The sequence below is a fragment of the Trachurus japonicus genome, chromosome 10, assembly GCF_045865225.1.
Source record: "Trachurus japonicus isolate A0001 chromosome 10, Traja_1.0".
In the NCBI taxonomy this organism is placed as follows: domain Eukaryota; kingdom Metazoa; phylum Chordata; class Actinopteri; order Carangiformes; family Carangidae; genus Trachurus; species Trachurus japonicus.
Window position 1 is genome coordinate 27,131,657 of NC_140916.1, and position 26,503 is coordinate 27,158,159.

Consider the following 26,503-nt stretch of genomic DNA (forward strand, 5'->3'; position numbering starts at 1 on the left):
CCCCCTCCCCCCACCCGCGTTGCTATCAGCTTGTCGCAATGGCGGAGCAGCTGGAAAATGGAATTGGAAGAGGCTCGGAGAGGGACCTGACAGTGTATCGTCTTGAAATTTCCGACCAAGTCGTGGACTTTATACTTTCATATTTGTCAACTTAATGTAGCTTTAGCATGAATGAGGAAAGAAATCACATTCGAATGGCAAATAATATCACAAAACTTCTAGCATATCTTCCAATATTTCAGCTTTCGACCCACAAAACACATCTGGTAATGTAGATTTCACATCTCACTATGCATGTGGAACTACAGATATTTGGGTGGTTGGTCCAAATCTGGCCCAGTCAGGGTTGATGCTTTGCTGATGCTGGTGGAGATACTGTATGAAAGCAGCATGATAGTCATGCTCTGTGTGGGCCAGACCTGGGCCAGGCAACTGGGTGGATATAAAGTATCTAGTATCTGGCAAAATAGCTTTGATGTTTTTGATTAAGTGAAATGTTACTGGCATAACATCATTTGATGTGTTACTTTTTACAGTGTAATTTAAAATGTTACTAATTTACACTACACAGCTTCAACCTTGAAGTGAGATGTATCATCCATATGGCCTCATCTATTCCTCACCTGAAACACCTCATATTTTAGCGATCTAACTTTAGCTTTGTCAATGGGTTCAGCTGCAGCTACGTGACAGTTTCACCTGATAGTTAGTGAGACTGGGTGGAAATATTTAACAACTGATACCTTTATTAGTGTGTCTTCTTGTGGTGCACCTGTTTTAATTCACTTATTTGACAGATCTAACTTTGAACCTATGAACAGATGCTGCAACTGGTGCCTGGGGAGGTAATGGCACCAGAATGCATTATGGGAAGGAGGCGAGCCAGTGGAGGCAGTGTGCTGCTTTGGGCAATGTTCTGCTGGGAAACCTTGGGTTTTGTGGATGCTACTTTGACACGTACTGTACCTCCTACCTAAACACTGCTGCAGACTTTTACTTTAGGTGTTAAGATGATCTTTATACTACTGTACTTTTCAAAATGATGCACCACTCCAAGAAATCTGTTGAACTACAAATATTTTCTTATTGATATGTTAAATTATTTTTGTTTCTCAAATCCTTACATAAATCTTTCCTCTTCTTTCTTTTCTCTGTGTTCAGTGTGGTTCACACAAATACACAACTTAAAGGTTCAGTTAATATTCCTACATTTAAAGTGGCTGCAAGGTGAGTTAAAATACAAAAAGGAGCATCACATGCTTGGAATACAATTATTGTGGTTGCAGAGAGATATGGTGCAATATTTTTGGCAATGGCTGTAAATATTTTATCACAGTTATCACAGTTCACAGTCTATGACTCACCCTGACTCTTACCATCTTAGTTGGCACTGAACTGAACGGCAGCTTAGTTAGTGAGTGAGCTGTTAATAAATGTCAGCAAAGAAAAGAAATGACAGGCCTGCTTTTGTCTCATGCCAAAGACTCATTGTTTCAAAAATCACCAAGAATTTCAAAAGTAAATCTGCCAGTAAAGCAGTTCACATGTCATTCAAAATCAGAAAGCTTGACAGTAACTAAAGTGTATGGGATGATTATAATAATGATGTTAACAACAATACTCTCATCATTGGACATTTTACTCTACCAGTGCAGTTTCACTCAACCTGAGAGTTCATCTCTGTCCCTGAAATTAATATTCACTGAACCAAATCTCCAAATTGAGAATTCATCCATTTGCCTCATGTTAAGCTTTGACTCACATTCATCCAGCGAGGCTGCACACTCAGCACTGATAGGTAAAACATGAGCAGGAAGACCGTCCTCCATCTGGAAGAAAGTGATGCTGTTGTGCGGCTGACCATGACCTCTGACCTCCCAGCAGAGACGGAGGTGGAGCCAAAAGGAGCCTCTTCCCTCAGGATTCAAGAGACAAAGAAAAACACCTTCACTTAGATCTATAAAGTCTATAAAAATAACATCAAACTCCACACATGTGTGTTCAGATGAATAGGATATTGACATAAATCTTTTCCTTTGGGGGGCCAGTTCACACCTCTCAGCCCACATCACTGCTGCCCTCTTCCTGCCTTTATTAAGATATCGTGGAATCGTACAAGAAGCCGTGACTATAACAAGGACAGTATAACCTGCATGGCTGACAAAATGAACTGTGGAACTCGTATTCTAAAATTGTCCACTGTCTGAAAGGCTGAAGAGTCCTCAGAGAGCATGATATCATCAGAGGAGCATTCAGGAAACACCGGCTCAATTTCTTATTTGTTATGAAGTGTTTTTATTTTGTGGCTATGGAGAATGAAGTCCTTCCATCCAAATGCAAAGGAAGCATCGTTCTGAACCATTATCCTCTTGTGAAGCTGAGTGATTGGGAGTCATTTATGCTCTGCAGTGCCCTAGCGCCCTCTCATCTACTCCAGTAAGCCTGCCCACCCATTACACACAAGTAGTCGACAACACTTGAGTGCACTGTGATTTACAGATGGCACATTTCCCTCCATCTACAATACTAGCTCTGTCAGAGGTTGCAGTCCGGGTGGGTCGGTTGGACACTGACTCCATCTCCATTTTGAAGTGCAATGCATCAGTCACATGAAAGGTAAAACATCCGAGTCTTATATCTTCAGTCAAATCAACAAAGTGACCATAACAGAGTGTACACTTTAACCCTGATGTCCCAATTTAAGCCTGTTTTGTCCCCTCTAAGTTTAGGTGCTTGTCCTAATTTAAAGGGATAGTTTGGTTTGGGGGGAACTGGGCTATTTTTTCCCCACTTACCTGGAGTGAGACTAACTCATACCCACCACTTCTCATGCTGCCGCTGTGTGATGGTAAAGTATTATGAACAGCAAGATCAGCTCAATTACCGGATGAGTGTTATACCGCCTCTCCAGTAGCCTACAGAAGGTTTAATGCTCTCCTCTCACTATAGTCCATTAGCTGCTTTCCTTAATAGGAAAAACTACTGCTATGGTTGATTTCATTGTGTAAACATGAGGTCTGATACAATCAAATATCTTTGTTGAGGCCTTAATTGCTGATACTAATTAGCTAAGTTAAAAAAAAAAAAAAGTTTTGTAAACAAGATTTTAACCAATTACAGCAGCAAACAACTATCTAACCACTACGAAACCACCTTACCAGCACCATTTGCATTTATGTCCATCTACCTGAACTTCAGCAGCTCACCTGTTGACTGTCAACTGAGACAACGCCAACCGACTTCCTGTTCGGTCAAATCGCGCCTTTTTCCCCCCTCTTTTTAAAAAAAAAAAACATGTATGTATGGAAGGAAAGTGCTGCCAGTTTTTGATATAGAAACAAAATATAACTCACATTGTGGAAGAATTTCAAAAGGTTCGAAAATAGGATTGATTATTGTTTTTGTGAAAATATCAGGCTAGGTGAGAGGAGCCATACCTTCAAAAAAGACTGAAGAACTCTGCTGTTTTTTCACCTCGGGAGACAATAAATGAATTACTGACTACGCCAATGACTTTCTTTATTCCTACAGTTTGGAACTTTAAAGGCCCCTGTCACAATGTCAGTTTTGCCTAAAATGACAAAAACTGCACTTTAAATGTCTTTCGGTGTTTTTTCAATCATTTTCCCGGGGGAAACAGAGCCATAAAGAGAATTTTTTCTCTTGATGCCTGACATTATGTTTTGCAAGAGGAAAAACATTCTCAACTTTCCTATACTTTGTGGATAGGAAACAATACTGATTTAACCAGTAGCCTACTCAAAATTAGACAGCCTGTTGAAAATACTATCATGAATTGTGTATAAAACACTTGACAGAAACAGCCAAATGCTGGATTTTGGACCAGACAGCGTTCCACAGTCGATGTTCATCAGTGTCAGATGTGCAGCTGCAGTCACAGCAGAAAAGCCTAAAACTGAATTTGTTTGCCAGTCCGACCATGGAGCTAAAACTGGCTTCACAGAGAGAGAGAATATTACAAGCTACCAAATCTCCAGCTTGACTCAGAATAGTCTTTTCTTGTTCTCATGTAAATATACACGATGGGGGGCGGTGCGTGGCGCAGTGGTTAAGGCGGTCGCCCCATGTAGAGGCTACAGTCCTCAACGCAGGCGTCGCCGGTTCGAATCCCGTGTCGGGCAGACCTTTCCTGCATGTCATTCCCCCTCTCTCTGCCTCTCCCTTTCCTGTCTATCTCACTATGTACTATCAAATAAAGGCCAAAAAAAAAAATATATATATAACCTATATATATACACGATGGCTACATAATGTTAATGTCATAATGTCAAAGAGTTCATATTGGTTTGTTCCTCATTACCTTATGATATGTCTACCCTTTTAAAGGATTTATTAATGGCTTACAATTGTTCATTAAAAAGTCTGTGAAAACTTTATAGCAACATCATTTATAAATTGGTACAAACAAGCAATGAATAAAAAGGTCCATGGCAGCAAGCTTGTGTTTGCCATATTGTGATTCCACATTTATCTGCACTGCTAATTTATAAATCTTTTAAAACGGCAGTCTTATTGTAAAGTGGTAAGACTGGCCACTAAATAGTGAGCTCAGGTTTTGGTTTTCATAACGGACAGATGTGTGTAAGATTTTACTGCTTGTGTAGGTACATAATGCTAAGCTAGGCTAATTGTTGCATGCTTGTCCACCTAACAAAAAGATAAGAGGGCTACATTGATCTTCTCCAATCAAATGGTTAAAAGTTTGAGTAAATACAACACATCATTATCAGTGACAGTCCTTGCACAAGAAAAACATTTCCCTAATTTCCCTCCCCGAGCATATGTATGTCAGAATCTCAGCTCCAGCTGTCTCAGTATTCAAATATGTTTCAAATTTTGTTTTTGACCAAAAAGCCCCTGACTCTCAGATTCTTTATTCATGAAAAAAAGCCGATATAATCGAAAAACCTATAACGTTAACTGATTTACTGCTCAGAATCTCTTGTATTTGAGGGAAAGTGGTATAAAAATTAAATATGTATAATACGCTTTATCCAGTATCATCTGACAATAGCTTTATAATATAGCCTATGTGTTTGGTGTATTTATTTATAACATACATGTGATGTGAACATACAGTAGGCTACAGTCCAGCATGCAGAGGAGCACGGCTGTTGTGGGAGGCAGGCTTTTTTTTTTTTTTCTTAAACACATGCGGAAATGAGGCGTTTACACATTTATAGATCATTTCTGGTGATGATTTTGAATCCGTCTGTGGCCGGTGGGAGATGCAGGAAGAGGCGTGAATGTGAACGTGGGAGAATTGCCCTGCAGCAAACGCTGTGTGAGTGCATGTATATGTGCTCATGTGCATCTGCACAGTGTGCTTTTTGTGTATATTAATGTATAGGAAACCAAGTTTGCTTCAAGTTTTACAAGAAAAATGTAACAAGTAAAGAAACAGCGATGGGAGCCAGATGTGAGGAGGAAAGCACCTGTTACCTGATCATTTTCTGACAGGTTTATGAATCAAACGTTTATCAGTCAATGTTCTGACATTTAATTTGTTAATGACATTTAATTCTATGTGCAGCCAAAAAAAATGAAGAACCACAGCTCCCTGGATGGGGCCCACAGCGTTTCCTCGGGTAAGACATGATAGAAACACAGTCCCAGTTTGCTGCTGCTCCGCTTCCTCAGCCCTCTCAACAGCAGCCCGGCCCCCCGCCAGCAGCAGCAGATGTAGCCACAACACTTTACGCAGCCGTTTTGCTGAGCCATGACAATTGCGACAGAAACAGGGTGACACCAGATAACCTTGGTATCATTGACACACAACACACACATACACAAGGACAAACACGGCGTGTCACTATGGCAACTGTGTCATCATTTTACAGTAATCTCCACAGGTAGCATGAGATGGAGCTTGGTATCCAGTTTGGCAGGCTGTTTCTTGACAGTAGGGAATGGGTACGTCCCCAAAACACATAGTGAGTGGATGAGACTAGAAAGAAATGTCATCAATGGCACCGTTAGATCCTATATCCATTAATTCTATAATATTAATTTGCTGAACGTCCCTTTAAAAGGCCATTTACACTGATCCTGTGATTAGAAACACAAAGCAGACTGTTCCAGTGCCCTCCAGGCGTTTTAGCAGCAGCGGCCTGGAGCAGACATATTATCCAGCCTTCAGAGACTCCAGCAGGGGGAAAAAGGAGCGCTCCCAACCCAGATGATTAGGCTAATGAATTCAGTCGCTGTGAAAGGATCCTTCCTCTAATATGCAACTTTCAACTCGGATATGAGGGTCTATGGGCAGAGGATGTTGTTATGATGCTATGTACTGTAAAGCCCTTTGAGGCAAACTGTTTATAAAAATGGGCTATACAAATAAAACTGCCTTGCCTTTAGTGAAGACAAGAAAACAGATGATAAACTGTTTACATCAACACTTCATTATTATGAGATATGGGAGATCAATTGTTGTTTGACATCCACATTCCTACGACAAGGATCACTTAAAAATATGGTTGTTAATTGAGGTAAAAGACACAAATTACTGAAACCATTGGAAGTGCTAAGACACTACACTTGCTTCTACAGACCAGTGTTCCCCCTGCTGAGAAAAAAAGGCTTTTTTTTCCTTCTCCTTTTTGTGTTTGGACTCAACATTCCTATAGAGGATAAAACCACCTGGGAATTTAGTCACTATCTGTTACATTTCAAATTAAAATGTTTTAAATATTGAGCATCCCCACATTGTCATGGAGGACCTATTGAGTTTCAGAATTATACGGTTGGAATAATATTCTTTCCTCTTTTTATTGCTATTATAGGTTAATTGTGGTTGAAATGCCGCAGTGACATGTTTGGAAAAGATTCATCAATAGAGTTTTGAGTATACACTTTATCTATCAAGAATAAATCACATTGTCACAATCATTTCATGAGAAGAGGTAAAAATAAAAAAGTATTCCAATTTCATGGTCAACCGTATGATATACATGTGATATATATACACGTTTGAATAGTTTTCCCTTCCACTACACACTTCAATACAGAACATGCAATGTTGCATTGATTGTATTGATTTTGGGAACTGTTGCAGTGCCGAGATAAGCGCACATGCCTCGCAGTAAGAAGGAGATTTTGATCCACGGAAGCCTTTCGTTTCCTGCCCTGATTGCTGGGAAGATCTTGCTTCATTTCACCTCTCTATTGAGGCAGGCGCTGTATAAATAGGAACACTGGAAATAGACCTCCCCTCTCAGAGGAGCCTCTCAGGAGAGGGCCTGGACCAATGGCCAGATTTCCAACACTGAGATATAGGCCAGATCATTACAGACATCTGGACTGTGAAGACGAGGAATCCCTTCACATTTTTTGAGAGGAAGTTGTAACAGTCGTCAAAAAACCTTTTGAATCAGCGTGTCTGTCTGGTGCCTCGTATGGGAACCTTGGATGTTTCAAAAAGAACAGTTCCTCCTGCAGCCAAAACATTGATTCATTTACTATCCATTTACTCTCCCATGCCTCATTTAGCGAGTGCCATGACGTCAATAGCTGTTATCCTCAACAGTGTGCGTGGTTGTGTTTACTTGTTGTTCCACATCCCTGTTGTGAATAACATTGTCACAATTATGTTGTACATGAATGGACATGTTCTCCCCAAAGACTTCCATGTCCCCTACAAGGTGCTAATGAATGAAGATCTCACAACAGCATTTCCTTTGTGCTGCTCTGGGGTATAACTTAAAATGTGTTGTTTTTTGATGGTAGCCTGAAGAATACCACTCCTCTGGACCACTGCAACCTCGTATTTGAATGGTGAAACTATCTTTGATTTATTTGCTTCTCATTTCTGGCCTGTCTTATTCTTACAACACCAGCTCTTCAATGACAGTAGTGCTGAACCTTTACTGCCACTGTTGCACATCTGGTGCTCAGTGCTGTCTTGACACTTCTGTTGTGTTTTAATGAAGCAGCTCAGTTTTTTCCTTTCTCCTTCTGCTTTTCCTGCTCTGGGTGTCACTGTCACTAGAATGGCTAAGAAGCAGGGCAGCACCATAGGAAAAAAAAAATCTGTAGCATCTCAACAAATATGGTGCTGACACAACATTGGTGTTTTTACCTTTATAAAAAAACGATGATAATGATATATTCCAATTAAAAAACAAATATAATCACGGCCAAAGTCTTGACAGACTTCTTGTGTTCCTAACTGTTGCATCACGTTCAATATTTCTGTGATTCTATGTTAACAATGTTTAAAACTGTCTAAAAACCATGAGATACACTGTGTGTAACGATCATTATCATTAGCAGTATTGCTATTGGCTCTGATAGTGGCTGTGCACCCTCCACCGCTTGGGTGGACTCAGGCTTCATCATCTTAATATGGCATCTTCACATAAGGTCAGAGTAACACCACTGTGTATCCAAGATCATTCATTTTAAACAGGCCCCACATTAATATGCTAAACTAATGTGGCGGTGAACGATACCAGTCCCAGTTTGTAGCCTGGGGCGTGACACACACCTGCCGCCATCGCCAGATCTGCTGCAACATACAGAAACTGAGGGACACAGAAGGAAAATACAATATATACACACAGCAAATAACCACCCGGTTACGTAAACACTAAATAAACTGCCTCCTACATGGTGGAGGCACAGCTTTGTGCAGATGAGCTGCCTGAGTTGTCAAGGTCCTTTCAACAGGAGACAACTAGGAAAAGAAGGAGTTATTGTGATTAAAATGCATTGTGTCACTCACGTGCTGACTGACTGCACCGACTCTTACTCTTGCTGTCTGGACCATCAACGAATAATGAGCTTAAGGTATGACCGGCGATGAATCATCTTTTTCTCCCACAATCTATCATTATCTTAAAAATCCAATGTTGGGGCGGTGCGTGGCGCAGTGGTTAAGGCAGCCGGTTAAGGCAGCCGCCCCGTGTGGACGCTACAGTCCTCAACGCGTCGGGTCCCGCGTCGGGCAGACCTTTCCTGCATGTCATTCCCCCTCTCTCTGCCTCCCCCTCTCCTGTCTATCTCACTGTGCTATCAAATAAAAAAAGCCAAAAAATATACTTAAAAAAAAAAATCCAACCTTCAGTGTTAGATACTCAAATGTTCACTTTTTACCCTTTTCTCTCTATATGACACCCATCATGATACACTGGTGGGAGGAGATGAAATACGTAACAGTGACTTTAACATTACTTTTCTGTTTAACTTAGAGTGACATTAGCCTACTCACATGTTATCACTTATATGGTCAATGTGTCACATGAGATTGTTTTGGGAGGTGGCTTTCAAAATGACAAAATATGTAGGCTATTATTGAAACTCTCTTTTTGAAAGATGATTATTAATACGTTAAAGCAGAAGTAAGCGACCCGGTCGTTTTGGCTAACTTCCTGTCAGCCGATGGAGTTAGCAGTCCCCGCCCTCGTCCCTACGTCACCACATTCACGCGCATCCCTTGGCTGCACACACAGAGAGGACCGCCCCTTTATGCCGTTCTCTCTCCTCATTGGATAAAGGTTGTAGGATACAAGGAAAATTTTCTCCTCGGTTTACAGCAGAGCAGAGTGACTGACAGACCCGTGTTTCGGACCAAACACTCTATATAAGTGATTGCTGTCGGAAGATATTTAAGACTTTAACACACACATTCCGCTTACTTCTGCTTTAAATACTGAAATCTTTCTCAAAATAGTGATGAAGCACAGACAGTGCAAGACTTACCACTGTTAGATCATGGCACAGGGGCTGATAATTGTGTCAGACTCATTTACACTAGGCTACTCAAATAACACTACCCACACACACAGAGAGAGAGAAGAGGTGCACCTTCTCTAATACTGATCTGGTCTGATACCGTGGGGTGGCAGAGGGCCTGCTTAATGGCAATTTTATGCTGAACAGGCAAAAATAATAACATTATTTTAAACAATGAATGGGGTAGTTTTAGCAGAGAGTGTAGCAGCAATGGTGTCATGCTGACAGAAGGAGAGAGAGAGAGAGAAAACAGGAAAATCTCAGAGGAGTAAAATAGCTGCCGAAAGGAATCTAACCCAAATCTCCTTCATTTTCCCTCCCCTGAGTGGCAGAGCACTTCAAGGGAAACTGATTTGCATGCAATTGTCTTCTGATTAAATCCTAATATATTTTTACACCTCAGTGATGAGACAGCCTTTGTCACCATAGTCCTGACAGTATTGTCCATGCAGCTGAGGGGTGACGGCCGATCGCACTTCGCCTGATGCAAATGCAGACGCTTCTGAACCACATGGCCATTACAAAGTTTATAACACAAGTGACTTTAGGTGCTGTGGAAGTTTGAGAGAACAATTAGTTGTGGAGTTAGTGGTGTAATTCCCAGCTCCAACAGCTCCATGAATTGTCCTTGAGCAATTAAAGATATAAGTCACAGTCCAGTCACTCTGCTTTTTATTGTCCTGAGGCGTCCCAACTAAACTCTGGACACACGTGTAGCTAATAGCTAAAGACAGTGGGAGGCAAGTGAAGTTAAATGTCCAGAGGACCGCTATAAGACACCTCATTGTCAAACTCAATCAGATTATCTCTCTAATCCTCCCCGAAGGAAAATCAAATATCAAAGTGTTGATGAAAGCATTAAGGACTATTATTATCCTCCCTGAGTAAATGGTTCCAGATGTGGGACAATTACTGGGTTTAAATAAAGTAAATTTGTGGGCCAAGGTGAAAGAGCTCATTATCCTTCATCATTAGTGGTTTAGTCCAAGAGGTGGATCCCATAATTCTCAGCAGTCTCAGTGGCAATTAACTTTCCTGGGGTACAATCCACATGCTAATGGATGTAGTTAAAGTATTCTCTGCGATGGTAAACTGAAAGGTGCCAACCAGAAGGAAGTGTTCACCAGGCAGAGGTGACAAAAAAACAGAGATGAAATAACTTTACATATGCCTCATGAGTAGTTCCAGTAATAAGAGCAGCTGGGATACAGAAACTTTTATGTCTTTTTCTTTCCAGCAGTTAAATCTCTTCCATTTGTGATGTCCTTGCGCTGCCAAATTGTCACCCCGAGTATCCAAATGCAGACTGCATTTTCTCCAGACAAGACCAGGCGTCTGTCTGCTAACGAGTTTTTAATTATGTGAGGATTAATTCTGCTGGGATCAAAGCCGACAGGCATGGACGGATCCCCCAAATATCCAGTTGTACAGTCCCACTGACAGAGGAACTCATCATTCACAAGATGTCTACATCTTCAGATGTAAACCAGGAAGTATTAAATCATTACAGCTTTAGGTCTTTTTGGTTAGTGTGTTGTACATTGACAAGTGTAAGGTGAGCGACATTTATGTCAGGCCTCTTAGATTATTATTATTACTCTTATATTACTCATAGGCTACCACCAGGCTATAAAAGATTTCACCTTTTATGCACACATCAGGAAAAACGAAAAGGTGTGTTATGTTCTAGGTTTGTTTGGCATTATGGTGGCCAAAAGAAAGTTGTTTGTTTGACATACAGAACAACCACTGCACTCATTATGAAAGAAGAATATATTTTACATCAAATTAAACAGCAGAAGCTGGCCTACAACGTGTAAAAACCGTGTTTATATGACCCAAACACAGCCCAAACACTACTCAAATAAACAACTAAGAAACTTAAGTCTCTGTGTGGACCCAGTCATCAGCTACCACTCATATGAAAGAGCCGGTTACAAAGATTGGAACGATACATAGCAACCGCGGCTAACACAGAAGCTACACAGCAGCACGGCAGAGAGAGAAGACAACAACGAGCAAAGTCGAGCAACACAGACACTGCTTGGCCAAAACATGGTTGTAAATTTCCTCTTACCTTTGCTGTTTTGCGTGAAAAGTTTGTTTTATGGGTAAGAACGTCTCTGGTAAATCCACAATATTGCCAGTTTGAACTTTGACCGGTGTTACATCTAAATCGGTCCGGCCGGGCTAGAGCGGGGGAACCTTTACGAGTACCGCACACAACAGCCTGCGTGTCACACATTTCATTTCAAATCAACCAATCCGCTGCAGAGATAGAGCCAGGCGTAGCTGCTCAGTGCTCTCAGTGCAGATTTACGCAGAGGGACACAGAGCAGAGGGCCTAGAAACCTGGCTAGGACTAGTCTCATACAGACTGAAGAAGACAAACTGGGAACAATAGGGGGAGACAAAGCATGAGGCAGGGAAAACAGGTGAAACCAGTCAGGGGCGGGTTGACAATCTCAATGGTGGGAAAATCCCACAAAAGGAGGAAGTCTGAAACAAGAAGGAAAAGGTGAGTACAAAATAAAACAGGAAATGCATGACGAGGTTAGACATGAGTGACTTTAACTTAACAAACATGAAACTAAACGGCATGACACGGAACATGAAACACTAAACATGAGCATGACTAAAGTTAACACACTTGAGGAGACACTTAGATCACATGATCATAGTTTGATGTTAGCTGCTGTCTTTACTGTGAAGCCACAGGTTCTGACATCTACAGAAATCTATGTGTTTCTTGAATCAAGAAAACCAAGACATTATGTAAACTCTTTCATTTCCAAGAACTGCATTTCTCTTTGGCTTAAGGCTATAAAAGCTCGCTCACCTCACACCACTAACCACTGTGTCAAGATAACAGCTCCTGGAATCAGTGTGTCCAATGAGGCCTTAGAGTACATTAGATTAAGTTAAATTAGAAAATCCTTATTTTCCCCGAAGGATATCTTTATTGGCAATAGTGTTAAAACTATACCCATCCAGCACAAATCACAAAATAAACAAAAAGAACACAATGCATTGAAACACACAATAGATATAATAGTAGACTGCATTGTACTATACAACACAAAACAGCAACAACAGCTACAACCTAAAGTTTGTTTAAAGATTCAACAGCTGAGGGATCAAATGATCTAAAACACTGATATCATCTTCCTACAGGAAGTGGACCCTCTCTCTGATGGGACGTGTGGAAACACCAGTGGAATGACCTTTGCCCTCTCTAACTCAATACATATGGGTATTCACGTTGGTAAACGACAACAACCTATAGTTTTTTCAGCTACACTGAGGCGCCAAACCATGAAATTATTGCAAAAGTTAAAACTGACTTCGTGAAGGGGGAATAAAACATTTTCATAAGGGACCTGTCAACGTGAAAGCCCCTCGGCTTTATTTAGAAAAATAATTGGAGATTGGTTTTCCACTCCACACTGTCACGCTGCTCATTGTGTCTGCCTGTCATGTGATGTGGGAAGGTGCTTTTTGTTGTTGCTGTTAACTGGTGCCTGCAGTGACTGGACATAAGGTTGAGACTAAAGCAAACTGTAAATGTGCCATTTTAAAACCAAAGCCACAGAGTTAGGTTAGGTGTGTATATCATACATCCTTATTTGGTTCATTTTAAGATTAAAAAATACATAGGTTAATATTGTGTAGTGGCACCTTTACAAACAAATAAAGTGACATTTATCAGCGGGAGTCTGGCGTTCTTGATGCGTGTCCACCAAACTAAAAAATATTACTCACTGCTGCTGTAGTCTTAGTTCTTTTCTTTATTCCATGGATAATCATATATAACTCGATCAAAAGATGTGGCCTGACGCTCCTGCAGATTTCTGGTGTAAGCCATGTAGGCATGGTCAGCACTAACATCAGGATGGACAGGTCCTAACATCAGGATGATTGATCTTTTATTCTCCGGCCCTGCATCACTAACTGTTAAAGGTGGCAGTGTCATCCGCTCTACACAGACACTTTAGAGCTATCAAAAAACCATTTGCTGGGAGCTGTCATCCATTCCACTGCATTAGGATCCTAATTGTGACAACACCACAAGGCTAAAAGAATATTAATGACGCTGCACATTTACAGAAGCTTGAGATACCATTAGAAATGTTTTGTTCTTTTTTTTTGTTAAGTGTATAGCTCTTTTCTCAACTCTATTGTTCCTCCCTCAGCCTTTCCTGCCTCCACCAGTCAGCAGCTCAACAGGCAACAAGGTGGTTTTATTTATTAAAGGTCTGACTGGAGAGGAACGCTTGTCTTGGCACAATTTCAATTCAATTATCCGTCCAGATTTTAGTGCTTTGTGTGAAAATGGATGTTGTTCGTGTCACTGTAAAATGTAGAATATGTCCTCTTTAAAGGGTCCCCATCAACTGTCTTTATGAGTGCAAGGACATTTAAATGTTAATGCTGCCAGACCTTTCACAGGACCTTTCCTTGCATGAAAAACAAGTATAAAACCGAGCCGGCACGGCTGATAGACAGAGATTTGAATAATGTCTCAATTTCTGTGCTTTTTGTCAGGCTGAAGATTCACCCTCTCCCCCAGTAAATAATTATTCAGTGTAAACTGGCATTAGACATGCTTCTGAGCGACCTATATTTAGAAAATGTCTTTCCAAATTCCCAATTTACGGGACCATAATTCATTCAATTAAACAGATTGTTTGAGAGAACAGCAAAGGATAAGTATAACACTAGAATTAATCGATTGAGCATATTCATTAAATTTTGAGGCTTTCCTGATCACGGCCCTCCAGCGTTTATGAAATATTAATAACTGACATGATTATTCTTTGAAAAACACATGCAAGACTCAAACGGAAAGACAAAGACTTGACCCCATGTCCCAGAGCAGAGTGAGCAGCAGCAGCACAGCTCCCAGTCAAACAGGGTCGGCCCTGTGTAACAAACCCCTGTTTCATTGCTAATAATATCAAATGAGAGCACAGGAACAGATGTGCCTCTGCCGGCTGTGTGGAAAAATGGCAGGTTTTCAGAAGAAACGCAGGAGACAAGTGACGGCACAACACTGATCCATATTTACCCTCATCACGTGATAATGGTGATGATGTTATGACCAGGTGCAGTTTGACTGTTGACGCATGTTCAACCTAAAATCATACAGGTGGATCTTTAACTAATCATACAAAATTCCACAATGTCCTTTTCTCCTCGCAAGAGAAAATTACCTCAGCTCCTGCAAAAACCATGGAGCACAATAATAAAAACAAAGAGACTAGTGTAGGACGGTGATACTGTGCGCATACAAATGTCTGCAGCTTTTGGATCAGAAAGGGAAATGTATTAACTTCAACTGTGGCACTGACATGATGAAAGTCTGTGTGGTGGTCAGTCACTTTTAGATCATAAACTCAAACTTCACAGACAACACTGAGCTGAAAACCCAGGGCAACTTCTTGTAAGTTTGATCCTGTGATACCAAATAATTATTCTGTGAATTCATAAAGACTGTGCATCACTTTTTGTGTCTCTCAGTGGAACTTCTTCTGTAAATGACTGTAGCGTTTGTGCCTTTTTAACATTTGTGTGTCCGCATTGTCAAGATTTCGGTTTACCACACACTGACAACAAACAACTGACAATATATTATGTCCTCCCCTCATATTCTTATTCCCATTTTCATGAACATATTTGCATTTACAGGTCACCTTATAGTAGCTATTTACAGGGTGTCATTGGCAACAAAGTATTGAGAAGCATTTGGCAACAACTAGGCCTATAAAAGGAACGGCAAAGGAATTGCAATCATAAAATTATTTTGTATTAATTAAAATGATTTGTTTGAACTTCATTTATTAATGAATTTCAGTTGGTCACTGCTTTCAGATGTTACTTTTCACACTTCCACAAGTGTGACAACATAGAAATTCTGAATTGTGCATGAGTTTGAATGTGACGTTCAATGAACTTAGTTTCAGCAAACTTAATAAAATGCTGTCTCGTGTCATCTGGACCTGAGCTTAGTCTGCGTCCCACAGCCACCTCAACAACTTCCTGACAGCGTGGCAGCTCCAACTTCAGACGTTTGTTTCATGACAGGAGGCCACTGCTGCTTCTTCACTTTACCATAAGCCCACTGTAATAAGTGGAATTAGCTTTTCATTACCTCTCCATTTCACATCTATTCTTAGACAGTCCCCAAATTACTAAGATGTTGCTTGGGAAAATGTTTTCTTGTCTCAACCCCCCCCCCTTGTGTTTCCTGTGTTATTTCTGTGTGCATTTATGTGCTGATACATGGATGAGCATCTTTTTTTGTGGTGGTGTTAATTACGTTTAAAGAAAAGCTGTCGATCTCATTATGCATAGCAGGCTGAATGCTCACCTCTTATATAATGCCAGATATCCTCGGTCTTTGGGCTGCATGAGCGGAGGAGGTGGAGGCAATCTGTAATGCTCAAACAACCCATGCAGCGCTGCAAGAAACCAGCTGCTTTTACAGCATCTTCATGCTACAGCAAGCGGTGTTACACACACACCAAGGCAGTGATAGGTTAACTGTCAGAGGACTGGTTCAGGCCTTTAAAAATAGATAAACTGAATTTTAACATAGATTCATGGAAAGTTGGACATGCAAAGCAGATCTTTGAGCAAACTTGCTTGACATTTCCTTCTCCACTCCTGGACATGAGCAGTCCCTTCAGATCTGAATAAAAGCACCATTCCTCTTTTCTTACACAACATGGCCCTTTTTTTTTTGTTTCTGTTGCGAGTGCCAACACTCGCCCATGTGTTTGCTTTACTTTAACCTGACAACCTGACACTGGGATTTCCTACAAGCGAGTGTAATGTGTGGGTTGCTTTGTTGAGCAGGGTCATGTGTGGATGCGTGGGAGCAGTACAGTATTAGACTATTCACTTGCACATAGTGTGTTGGAAAATCAAGTCAAGTAAACTTCGGGAAAAATTATCACCAGATTCACTGCACCAAACATGCCTTTCAACAGCATCACATATGGTCCTGAAATCAGGGTTTGTCCTCTTATCAGGGCACAGAGAGGAGACACTGAGCTCAGCCTGGCACAGGCTGTGTGATCTGTCTGTGCCATCTAGTGGAGACTGAACATGACTGGCTCACAGGACTGACAAGCAGGCCTGACTTCCTCTCCCTGTTTTCTAACTTTGCCAAATGTTCTTTGGCCTTCCATCAAACCAAAGTTACAAAGCTTGTTTTTATTGTATTTGATGTATTTTACAATTCTTTTTCAACACACCACTGATGCTGTGTATCAAAGTGTCTCGTGGCAGCAGGATCAGATGGTAGCCTACACAGACACAGACACAGACACACAGACTCAAAAGCAGCTAGCCTCAATATCAAAAGTTGTGCAGTGAAAGTTGCAATTGTGTGTTTAACATACACAGTAGACTTTAACACTCCTCCAGAGGGGATAGACACTTTTTCTGACAGAGTTTCTGATTTGTGAAACCTTCATCTATGAAAATGAACATTTCACTGTTTTGTAGAACGTCTCTGCTTAGACCACATTAGACTCGATCAAAAACCGCAAAGATCATCCCAATGAGGATAGATTTTCACAGAAAAAATAGTTTTAATAGAATAAAGAGTCTTTTTTTTCCACAAATCAGGAACAGTGATTAAAAATAATTTTAACTTCTATGGAAAAGCGTTAACGTCTTCATTTAAATGTTGAACACACGAGCTGCAGCAAACCGAGCTGTCGCGTTGTGCAGTGAATATAAAGCAGAACTTTACAGAGTGGCAGTGAAGGCAGCAGTTACCATGACAACAGTACACAAATTGAGCGGCCTGCTAGAGAGGAGTGAAGTTATGTTCTTCTCGCTCGCTGTTTGTTCCTTGAATGAACATCAGACGGTAAGTTAGGTTCAGTTTGTTTCATCAAGTTTAGTTTTGGAAGTGTCACTCTTTTCTGTTTGCCAATTCAAACAGTGGTGCTCGGCTACAACCGGTTTTTACTTACACAAACCGAGGATGTCATAACTTTTAGCTAGCCTCGGGTACGAAATTATTTGGAAAAGTGACCGTGTACATTAACCATAATAGGACTAACGTTATTTGTTTTAATTGAAAGGGCATTAAACTTTGACAACATGTCCTCCTCCAACAAATGGGACTGCAAGTTCAACATATCCAGGATAACTCTGAGTTATCTGGGTTTGGACGGTCAATGTTAGGGTTTCAGTTCTTTTTCGGGTCATGCTGCGTTCAAGTGAAAGAGGCGAAGTTGTTAAGTTAAACCACGAATAATGTAGTTCAGGTACAGCCATGTCAAAAGTGATACCAGCAGTGGCGGCTGGTGAAAAATATTCTAGGTGGGGCTGTTTGTCCCTGAAGTTTTTGGTGACCATCGATAAAAGAACCCCATACCCATTTTTAGGGATAAACATTAATTATTTATTTGCCTTTGATAAATCAGCAGTTTGACAGATAATGACAATGAACAAACAGTAGTCTTTCACTGGTGGCACACAGTGGACGTGAAATATATTAGCAAATACTCTTAATACAAAAATATTGTTATTAAAAGGCATGTGTATGATGTAACCTACAGCAGTGATTAATGTTAACTATAGACAAAGTGTGACAGGAACACTATAGGAGGAACATAACGTGATTAAGTTTGGTCTGACCTTGCTGATGTGAGATTTTAACTGCTGCATTATCAGGTTTGATGACGAGTTTAACTGTGAACGTACTGGTCACAGCTGTAAACATATTGAACAGTGCTGCAGCCTGATGCTCCGCATCACAGACGTCCTGTCACAGCCTGGGTGAGTAGTTTCCCCTGGTGTCACTCAGGAATAACAGTGTCCAGTCCAGTGTCCCAGAAGCTGGATGAACTAATAAAAACGCTCTGGGACGAGCTGTGAACGCACCGCGGACGAACTAACAGCATGTAGTCCAGAAGTTGTCTCCGAGCATCAAGAGAGAGCAGTCTCTGACGTGCCGGTTAACGGTGCTCCGGTCCTCCGGTGCTCCTCTCACACACTACGGCCTCCTGTCACATCATAACAGCCTCCCGCCACCGGCCCACAGAGTTTTATCCACCTGTTCGTTGTATTTCCTCACCGTGAAACTGTGTTTTTCATCCAGCTGTGAAGCTCTGCTGTTAGTCCTGCCTAGCTTGGCTAACGTTAGCTGACAGCACCGTTCATGTGTCCCTTGAGAGTTCATGTTTTGTAATCCGTTCAGATAAATAGGTCTCTAACTCCAGTAACAGTCCGTGTGGTATCTGTCCTCACTGTTTTAAAAAAAAGTAAATTATACGGGAAACAGAATTTGAAACTGATGAAAACTCCGCAGCCCATCCTGGTACCGAGGACAGCTCCTCGGTTCATTTCCCCCTCGATTTCTGGTTGCCACGGGAGACCAAAATGTTTGGTTTGGGGCGATATTTTCTGCGCCCCAAAGGCATAAAATCCGACTACGCTGATTGGCTAAATTACCTGTTGCTCGTATATTTTTTACTTAGCAACAGTCACTGATTGGCTGAGCCGGTACACTGCTCGGGCGACTTCTCCAGCGCCCCAGACACAGAGCGATAGATATAACAGAGACAGTAATGAACCTGTAGGCAAATTAGCCTCTAAATAATGGTTTTATTTTATATACAGCTCGATTTTAAGAATTCCTATCACATTCACAGGTACAATAAGGAAAAAATATTAATTTTAAATTATTATTTTGGAAAAAATAATAATCATTAAAATTCACTTTTCATCAGGGGGGGCGGCGCCCGAGCGCCCTCTATTGACCAGCCGCCACTGGATACCAGCAAGGTGAAATGTGAACAGTATAGTATGAGCTGCAGTGATTGTAAAAAAAAAACTTTGTTCAATTGACAGTATAATAACAATTATGTATTTAGTGTGATACATTTTCCATGTAGCTTTAAAACAGAGACACATGCAGCAAATATTCTTTAGAAATGTGCTGATATTATTGTTTTGATCCTGTCTGGCTCCTGTAGGAAGAATAGCTCTGTTTTTCCAGCTATATGATTGATCAGTATTTTTTGATCTGATGCTCCAGAGCAGGTGAGGACTTCAGCATCAGTTACCATGGTGATTTACTCTGGTAACAAGTGTGCCGCTGAGAATAAGACTAAGAATCCAGAATTAAACCTAAAGTTAGCTGGATAACCTTAAGTCCTACTCCAAAAAGATTACATACATTTAAAGTCCATGGCCAAAGGTGTTTTAGCCTGATTTGGCCTAATTGTACGTCTGATAAACATTTTTACAGATCAGCAAATAAAACATGTGGAAACATAATAATAATGATAATCAATCATTCATTCCCTGCAGATATGTGTCTTTGGAGAGGACCTCAGAGGAGTTAAAGGTTGACTGTGAGGCAGACAGGAGCATCCAAGGCTGAGGAGTCCTAAGTCTCTGGTCTGAAGGTGAGAACAGCTTGGACAGTGGACACCCCTCGTTAGCTGGTGGGATGCAGGTTTAGTCAGTTTTGGTTTGGAGCCAGATTTGCCTTAAAGAAAATGTGTTAATGTGGAGATATACTTTGTTTTCATTTGTTTTCTCTCTGTGACCTACAGCAAAATTCACCACTGAGCCAGTGCAGCATCGGATGCCAGAGGACACCTCAAAGATGTCATCACCACAGCCCAGTAAGCTTCTGTGACAGTGTTTCACGCACAATGAACAATTCAAACTGACTCGATGATATTTTATCTTTACAACAGGAGGCCCACAGATTTCTTCAGGCAGCATTGTTGTTTCAGAAACAGAAAGTGCTGCCAAATCACACAAACAAGGTAGAGTGAGCAAATATAGAAAATAGAGACAAACTATAAGAAACTGCATGCTCTCATTAGTTTTTTGTTTTCACTCCATTGTGTGTAGACATGAGGAGAAAGAAGAAGGAAGTACGACAAAGTCCATTCAAAGTGCCAGACGGTAAAAGCATCTTTCGACTGAGCGTAAATGAAAAAGAGGAGCAAAGAGAGGTTGGTATGAGTGTCAGTACGTTTATAGATATAAATTGTTTTACATCCCTGCATGACTTTTTGCGTGACTCAGTGTTTGCAAGAAGCGAAACATTGATTGTTGCTGTGTTGAAGTCATGCTGCTGTGCTCCTCCGTGCCCAGGAGATGCGTAAATTCCTGGCTTTGCCAATTGATAAGAAGACGACCCACGCTGCACGAATGATGGCCAAGATGAAGAAAGATTTGGTGGGAAAACTGGGGGAGGAGGAGGAGGCGGCGGTGGAAAAGGAGAAGATGAAGAATCTGAAACAAATGAAAAGTAAGACAACTTTCCCCAAACCAACACAAGGCAGACATGAGCTGAGGATGGCCATGATGAAAAGAGGTAAGAGAGAGAACAGAGGCAACTTGTCCAGTTTTGTAAAGGTGCTACTTGTGATTGTGAAACAGCCATCGGATGACTAATTTACTAATTTCACTGATCACTTTTGTAATCCCCAGAAAACCTAACAAAAGACAGCAAGCATGACTTAATCTCCATGGAACGACAGAAGGCTGTGTTGGAGGTAAATGATGTCTCCCTGAACCACTCGTTAGACAATAATCTGACTATTACACAAATGTTTTGTTGGTCAGCATGTGCTACCTTCACCACCAATACATCTCTTGACTATTCTGGTTCTTCAATTGTCTCCATCGCACCACCCTATCCTCCCTTATTCAGTTATCAATAATGACGAAGAGGGGCGAGATTTTAAAGATGGACAAGGCCATTGTGAAAGAAGAGAAACAACTGAGTAATCTTGAAAGGATCATTGCAAGAGACAATCTCATCTTTGAAGGGTTTCTCAGAGAGAATGAGAAAAAGTCTGTCGAAGCCAGAACATTGTAAGTATCAACGTTTGAGACGGTGACTGACATGATATTGTTACTAATGATTAAACTGTGCGTTCTGAACTTTAGTTTAACTTAGACTCAGGCATGACAATCGTATGAGGTTTAGTCACATTGCAAATGCAACTTGTCTCTGTTGTCAGTTTTGAACGGGAAGCCAAGTCCAAACAGGAGAAGAACGCAGAGATCAAGAAAGTGACTGCTGAAATAGGCACCATAAAGAGGTGACGCTGATGATTTTATATAAGTGGTTGACCATGTTTTATCTGAATAAAAGTAAAATACTAAATACCGCAGAAAACTTTAAATTAAATGTGAGAAAGTTGGAATCTGGCAGTGTTGTGTCATCTGGATTTAAATCTGCTCTTCCTTCTTCATAGTGAAATCGCCAAGTTTGAAGAAATCCTGATAGACTACAAGAGATACAAAGACCTTCTGTTCAAGCTGTCTCCTCCAGAGTGGCAGGAGGCCCAGAAAGCTAAGGCTTTGAAAGCTAAAGTCCCGTCTAACAAAGAGACACAGGACTGGCAGGAAAGGAAGTCTGAGGAGTCTGCAATTAGGAACGGCAAGTCCTTCGCTGTCATATAGTTAATTGTCATTATCGATATTATGGTTAGCAATGGTAGTATCATCATCAATGGTCTCATTTGAAACATAACATGTGCACAGATCTGGAGACTGAAGTGTCCAGTCCATGTAAAGAGCTGCCCTCCATCACAGAAAGCAGGCTGCCATCGGCCCACCTCGACACAGTGTGAGGACCAACACACTCAGCTCCATCACACTACTGACCACTCTCTTCCTGCTTAGTATCAGTCTGTTGGTATCTTGTTATACACCTTTAGATGGTCACTTGAACATATTTTCACACCTCATCTCCTGTTGTGGCACACACACTGATAGGATCATTTTGAACACCTAGCAGAAAAGTCATTTGAAATCCTGTTCACATGCCGCTGCAAAAACCCCGCAAACTCTGTCTTTCAGGATCACAAATTCTAACGTGGACGAGGACGACTCAGAGTACGAGGTCAGCTTTCAACTGAAACTACTTGCAGGGATGCAAACAAGTCACTTTTCGGTGAAAATGGCTGTTTTAATTTGAAAATGGGTCACCTATAAGATTTGTGTAGATCCGATGAGAAAATATTTTGGGGGGAGCTCTGCCACGTTTGAAGGGTGAAGGAGCACATGTGGAAAGACGTCACCTCTGAGATGTAGAATGTGTATTATATAGGGTTGTATATCTCCACCACTGAGGCCGATTTGATACGCATCTCGATACACTGCCACCGATACGATACATTAACGATACACTGAAGCTCCTGTCGATATGATGCGATACGATTCACTCCTGTTCACGATGCGATGCGATTCAAATGCGATTTGATAACGATATGACTTAATTACAAAGAGATTCGGTTCGATATGATGTTTGATACAGTTGTGATATGAGAGTTTCTTCCCACATCAAGTGGGACTAGCGGTTAGCATCCGCGGCTACCACCGCTTCCCAGCTCACTACAACCAGAGCCACTACCACGGCCCTGCTCCTAGTTACAGCCGCTGACGGCCGAGTATTGACCCGCCGCTTCACTCGGACTGTTTACTTTTCTTGGCGGCTCTGACTACTGCTGCTGCTGCTGCTGTCAGAGCAGGGGCAGGAGGCTGCACACGGCTCCGCGGTGGTGCATTCAGGTTGCCTTGGAAAATGAAATTATCGATTTAACCATGGAATTTACCGATGTAGAAGGCTAGAAGAGATGCATCGCAAATTCAACCATAAATTATGTCCGATGTACCCTGAATCTACCGGTGCAGTCGCATCGCACACGTTTATATCGGACCACCGATATGAATCGGTGAATCTCCACATCCCTAGTATTATAGAAGAGAAACACACATTTCAGGACCTATGACTTATATCATCAGAACAGACAACTCTAATCACATAAGGCTGAAAATCACTGGACATGTCTGTTGTGACTATACAAATCAGCAGTGTAAAGTAGAGCTGTCAAGATGTATGCAGTAATTAATTATACCTATCACTCCTATTATTTCCAATGTACAGGTGCATCAGAATATCCTGGGAAAGTTCATTAAGGCCTATGTCAGTAATTCAATTCAAAAAGTGAAACTAATACATTATATAGATCCATTACACACAGAATGAAACATGTCACGTCTTTATTCAATTTATTTTAATTGTAATAATTATGGCATTTAAAAACATTTTTAAAAAACTGAATACTCAATACTTGGTTGGGGCTATTTGATTTGAAGTACCGGGACTGGAAATGGACTTTTCCATGATATAATAATGTAATATAATATAATACCCCAACAATTAGCCTCTTTTTTTGGTCCTGACCCTGTATTTGTCTTTTAATATTAAGTTTTTATTTGAAATGCTGTACACGCATGTCTCCCACTTTGTGTAACTTCTCTGCAGGATGAGCCAGACCTGTACTTCACTGATCCCCAGCAGCTTCTGGATCTGGTGACTGAGCTGACGGAGCAGAACTTGTCCTTGATTCAGAATTCGACGAGGGTGGAGGTGACGATGGAGGGGCTTCGACAGACCGTGGAGACGACCAGGAGGAAGATGTAAGCATCGTGTGTTGAGGCTCGGAGGATTTTTGCGTTCTCCATTTTCACCTGCTCTGTTCTGTCTCTAAAACCTTTTGCACACCACTCTGACATTACGACTCTGTGGTCACAGGAATCTGTTTATTTTAAAAATATATATATAAATTCCCTTTCACTGCGAGAGTCGAGCAAAAACAATTAAATCATAAAATGGAAAGTAAAAATAGTAAGAATTCAGGTCCTTTTACTCACTTAGTGAACTTTAAAAAAAAAAAGATTTCCAGACCTATTCTTATTCTCTGAGTTTCTCCATACAATATCCATTTCATCATCGCCTTCTCTTTGTCACATCCAGCCGATGCCAATGATTCTTCTTGTGTCTGTAGTGAAAAGGAGGAGGAGCAGCTAATGCTACAGATAAATGACCTAACTCAAAGAATCAACGGTGAAAAGATGAGAGGCAACAAGCTGAAACAGAAGGTGCAGCTCCATGTCTCACTGAGCACTGAAGACCAGGTGAGCACAAAATATGTTCAATATTTATTCCAATCACTTTTCACATATGAATGGATCTCTGTGTTACACAAACCTTTTCAGTGTGTGCTCACGTTGATGGTCTGAGTGTCTTTCTGCTGCTGACAGGATCTGATGCTCAATGCTCTGGGCGACAAGGTGGCAGAGGTGCACTCCAGCTGCGTGGACGGCAGGATGACAAACCTCAGCACCTTGGAGAAGCTCGTCAGTATAGAGAACCGTATATCGATGCTGCTGCAGGGCCTTGAGAGCATCCCTGAGAAAACCTTGGACATGATAAAGAGGATAAAGGACAGTGAGAGGAGGAGCAGGTATGTCTCAGTCACCATACTTCCCTTCTATCACTGGAAGAAAAAAAAATTGTGTAACAAATTCAAGCCTTTTGTGAAGATGAATGAGTTTCCTGCATGCCAGGCTTGTTTTGCTTTTAATATATTCTTTCCAAGATAAATAAAACATGCAGTAGCTATGTTATTTAAAACTCCCCCCTCTTTGTAAATCATGGTGCAGAGAGCGGGAAGAAAAGCTGAGAGAGCAGAGGGAGAAACAGAAGGAGAGGATGAGGAGGTATATGGAGAGATCCATGGCTGACTCCAAGAAAATTGTAAGTCATTTTTTTCACAATTCCTTCATACAGACTTATACCGTTCTTCAATTTTGCATTATTGAATAAAACTATTTTATTTCAGTAAAGTATCACTACCTAATTGAATGGGCACCTGAAACTGAATTTCCACTAGAAGTGACAAAAGGACCTCCTTTTTTCATGCTCATGCTCTGCCCCGTTTTCTTTCAGACTGGGAGAAAGCTCATGCCCAGATGCATGCCCGTTGCCACGAAAGTCAGAGTCAGCAATGTGGACATCATCCCTGCTGAGGACGAGCTCCATGCCTACCTCTTCACCGCTGATGAAATAGAGTAAAGAAACAAATCCCCCAGGCTTTGTTTCTTTACTCTATTTCAGCAAACAGAAAACAGAAAATTATGTTAAATGTTAAAAATGCAATCAGTCTCAATAGCAAATATAACTTGTAATTGTACTAAACTCTTCTGATCTCTGTCTGAGGATAAAGAGAACCAGATCCATCCTGGCCATTCTTTGGTGTGAAAACAACCCATACAATCTGATTTCTTTTGTAACATTTTTAGCGTGTTGACTCTTCAAATGGATTTATATCAGTAAGTGTAATCCATTTCTTAAAAAATAAAACAAAACTTAAAGAAACAGAAAACAGTTTTTTGTTTTTTAATTTGTTATTTACTGCATATTATCAACCAAAGTATTTAAAACTAGGTCCACCTTAGCAACATTATGCTAACAGACTGATGCATAGCTTAGCTGGTAGGTAGCCTTCTCTGGTTTCTCTGCGCTGTGGGTGACAATCAGTTTTTCTTGACACGTTGGAGGCCCCTGTATGCAGTTACGCAGTGCATACAATAACATTGTGCATACTACTGTATGTGTGTAGTGTGTACATACAGATATGGACCTGTCATCACAGACACAACAGGACTTCTGCAACTGTTAATGAAGAAATCTTCGACTCAAGTAATGTTACACAATTTAATATATGAATCAGAATTGTAAATGCATGAATAAAATAATAATAAGTAAGGTTACACATCGGTATTAGTGATGAAAGTTATTGTGATATAACTTGAGGGGCCAACTTTCTTTGGTCCTTTATTTTCAATCCTACATTGTTGCGTTGTACTTGGACTTCAGTAGCCTAAGGATACAAGTATTTCTACTTTA

At 41.0% G+C, this 26,503-nt stretch overlaps 1 protein-coding gene across 1 annotated transcript; it reads left to right on the top strand.

Moving 5' to 3' along the window:
• Positions 1–20,087: 20,087 nt before the first annotated feature.
• LOC146980212 (cilia- and flagella-associated protein 100-like) lies at positions 20,088–25,670 on the top strand. The gene is made up of 16 exons (XM_085788768.1): positions 20,088–20,186; positions 20,337–20,408; positions 20,484–20,555; positions 20,644–20,747; positions 20,890–21,112; positions 21,229–21,293; positions 21,452–21,615; positions 21,765–21,845; positions 22,002–22,186; positions 22,291–22,375; positions 22,609–22,651; positions 24,077–24,231; positions 24,600–24,729; positions 24,856–25,058; positions 25,258–25,351; positions 25,544–25,670. Exons 2-16 carry the CDS (start codon positions 20,369–20,371, stop codon positions 25,667–25,669), a joined length of 1,770 nt encoding a protein of 589 aa, XP_085644894.1. The 5' UTR covers positions 20,088–20,186; positions 20,337–20,368; the 3' UTR covers position 25,670.
• The last annotated feature ends 833 nt before the right edge of the window (positions 25,671–26,503 follow it).

Bases quoted from the DNA above. Each gene is read 5' to 3' on its own strand.
- LOC146980212 (XM_085788768.1), top strand. From the start codon at position 20,369: ATGCCAGAGGACACCTCAAAGATGTCATCACCACAGCCCA. The intron at 21,113-21,228 runs GTAAGAGAGAGA...TGTAATCCCCAG, and splicing joins GATGGCCATGATGAAAAGAG to AAAACCTAACAAAAGACAGC. The intron at 21,846-22,001 runs GTGACGCTGATG...CCTTCTTCATAG, and splicing joins GAAATAGGCACCATAAAGAG to TGAAATCGCCAAGTTTGAAG.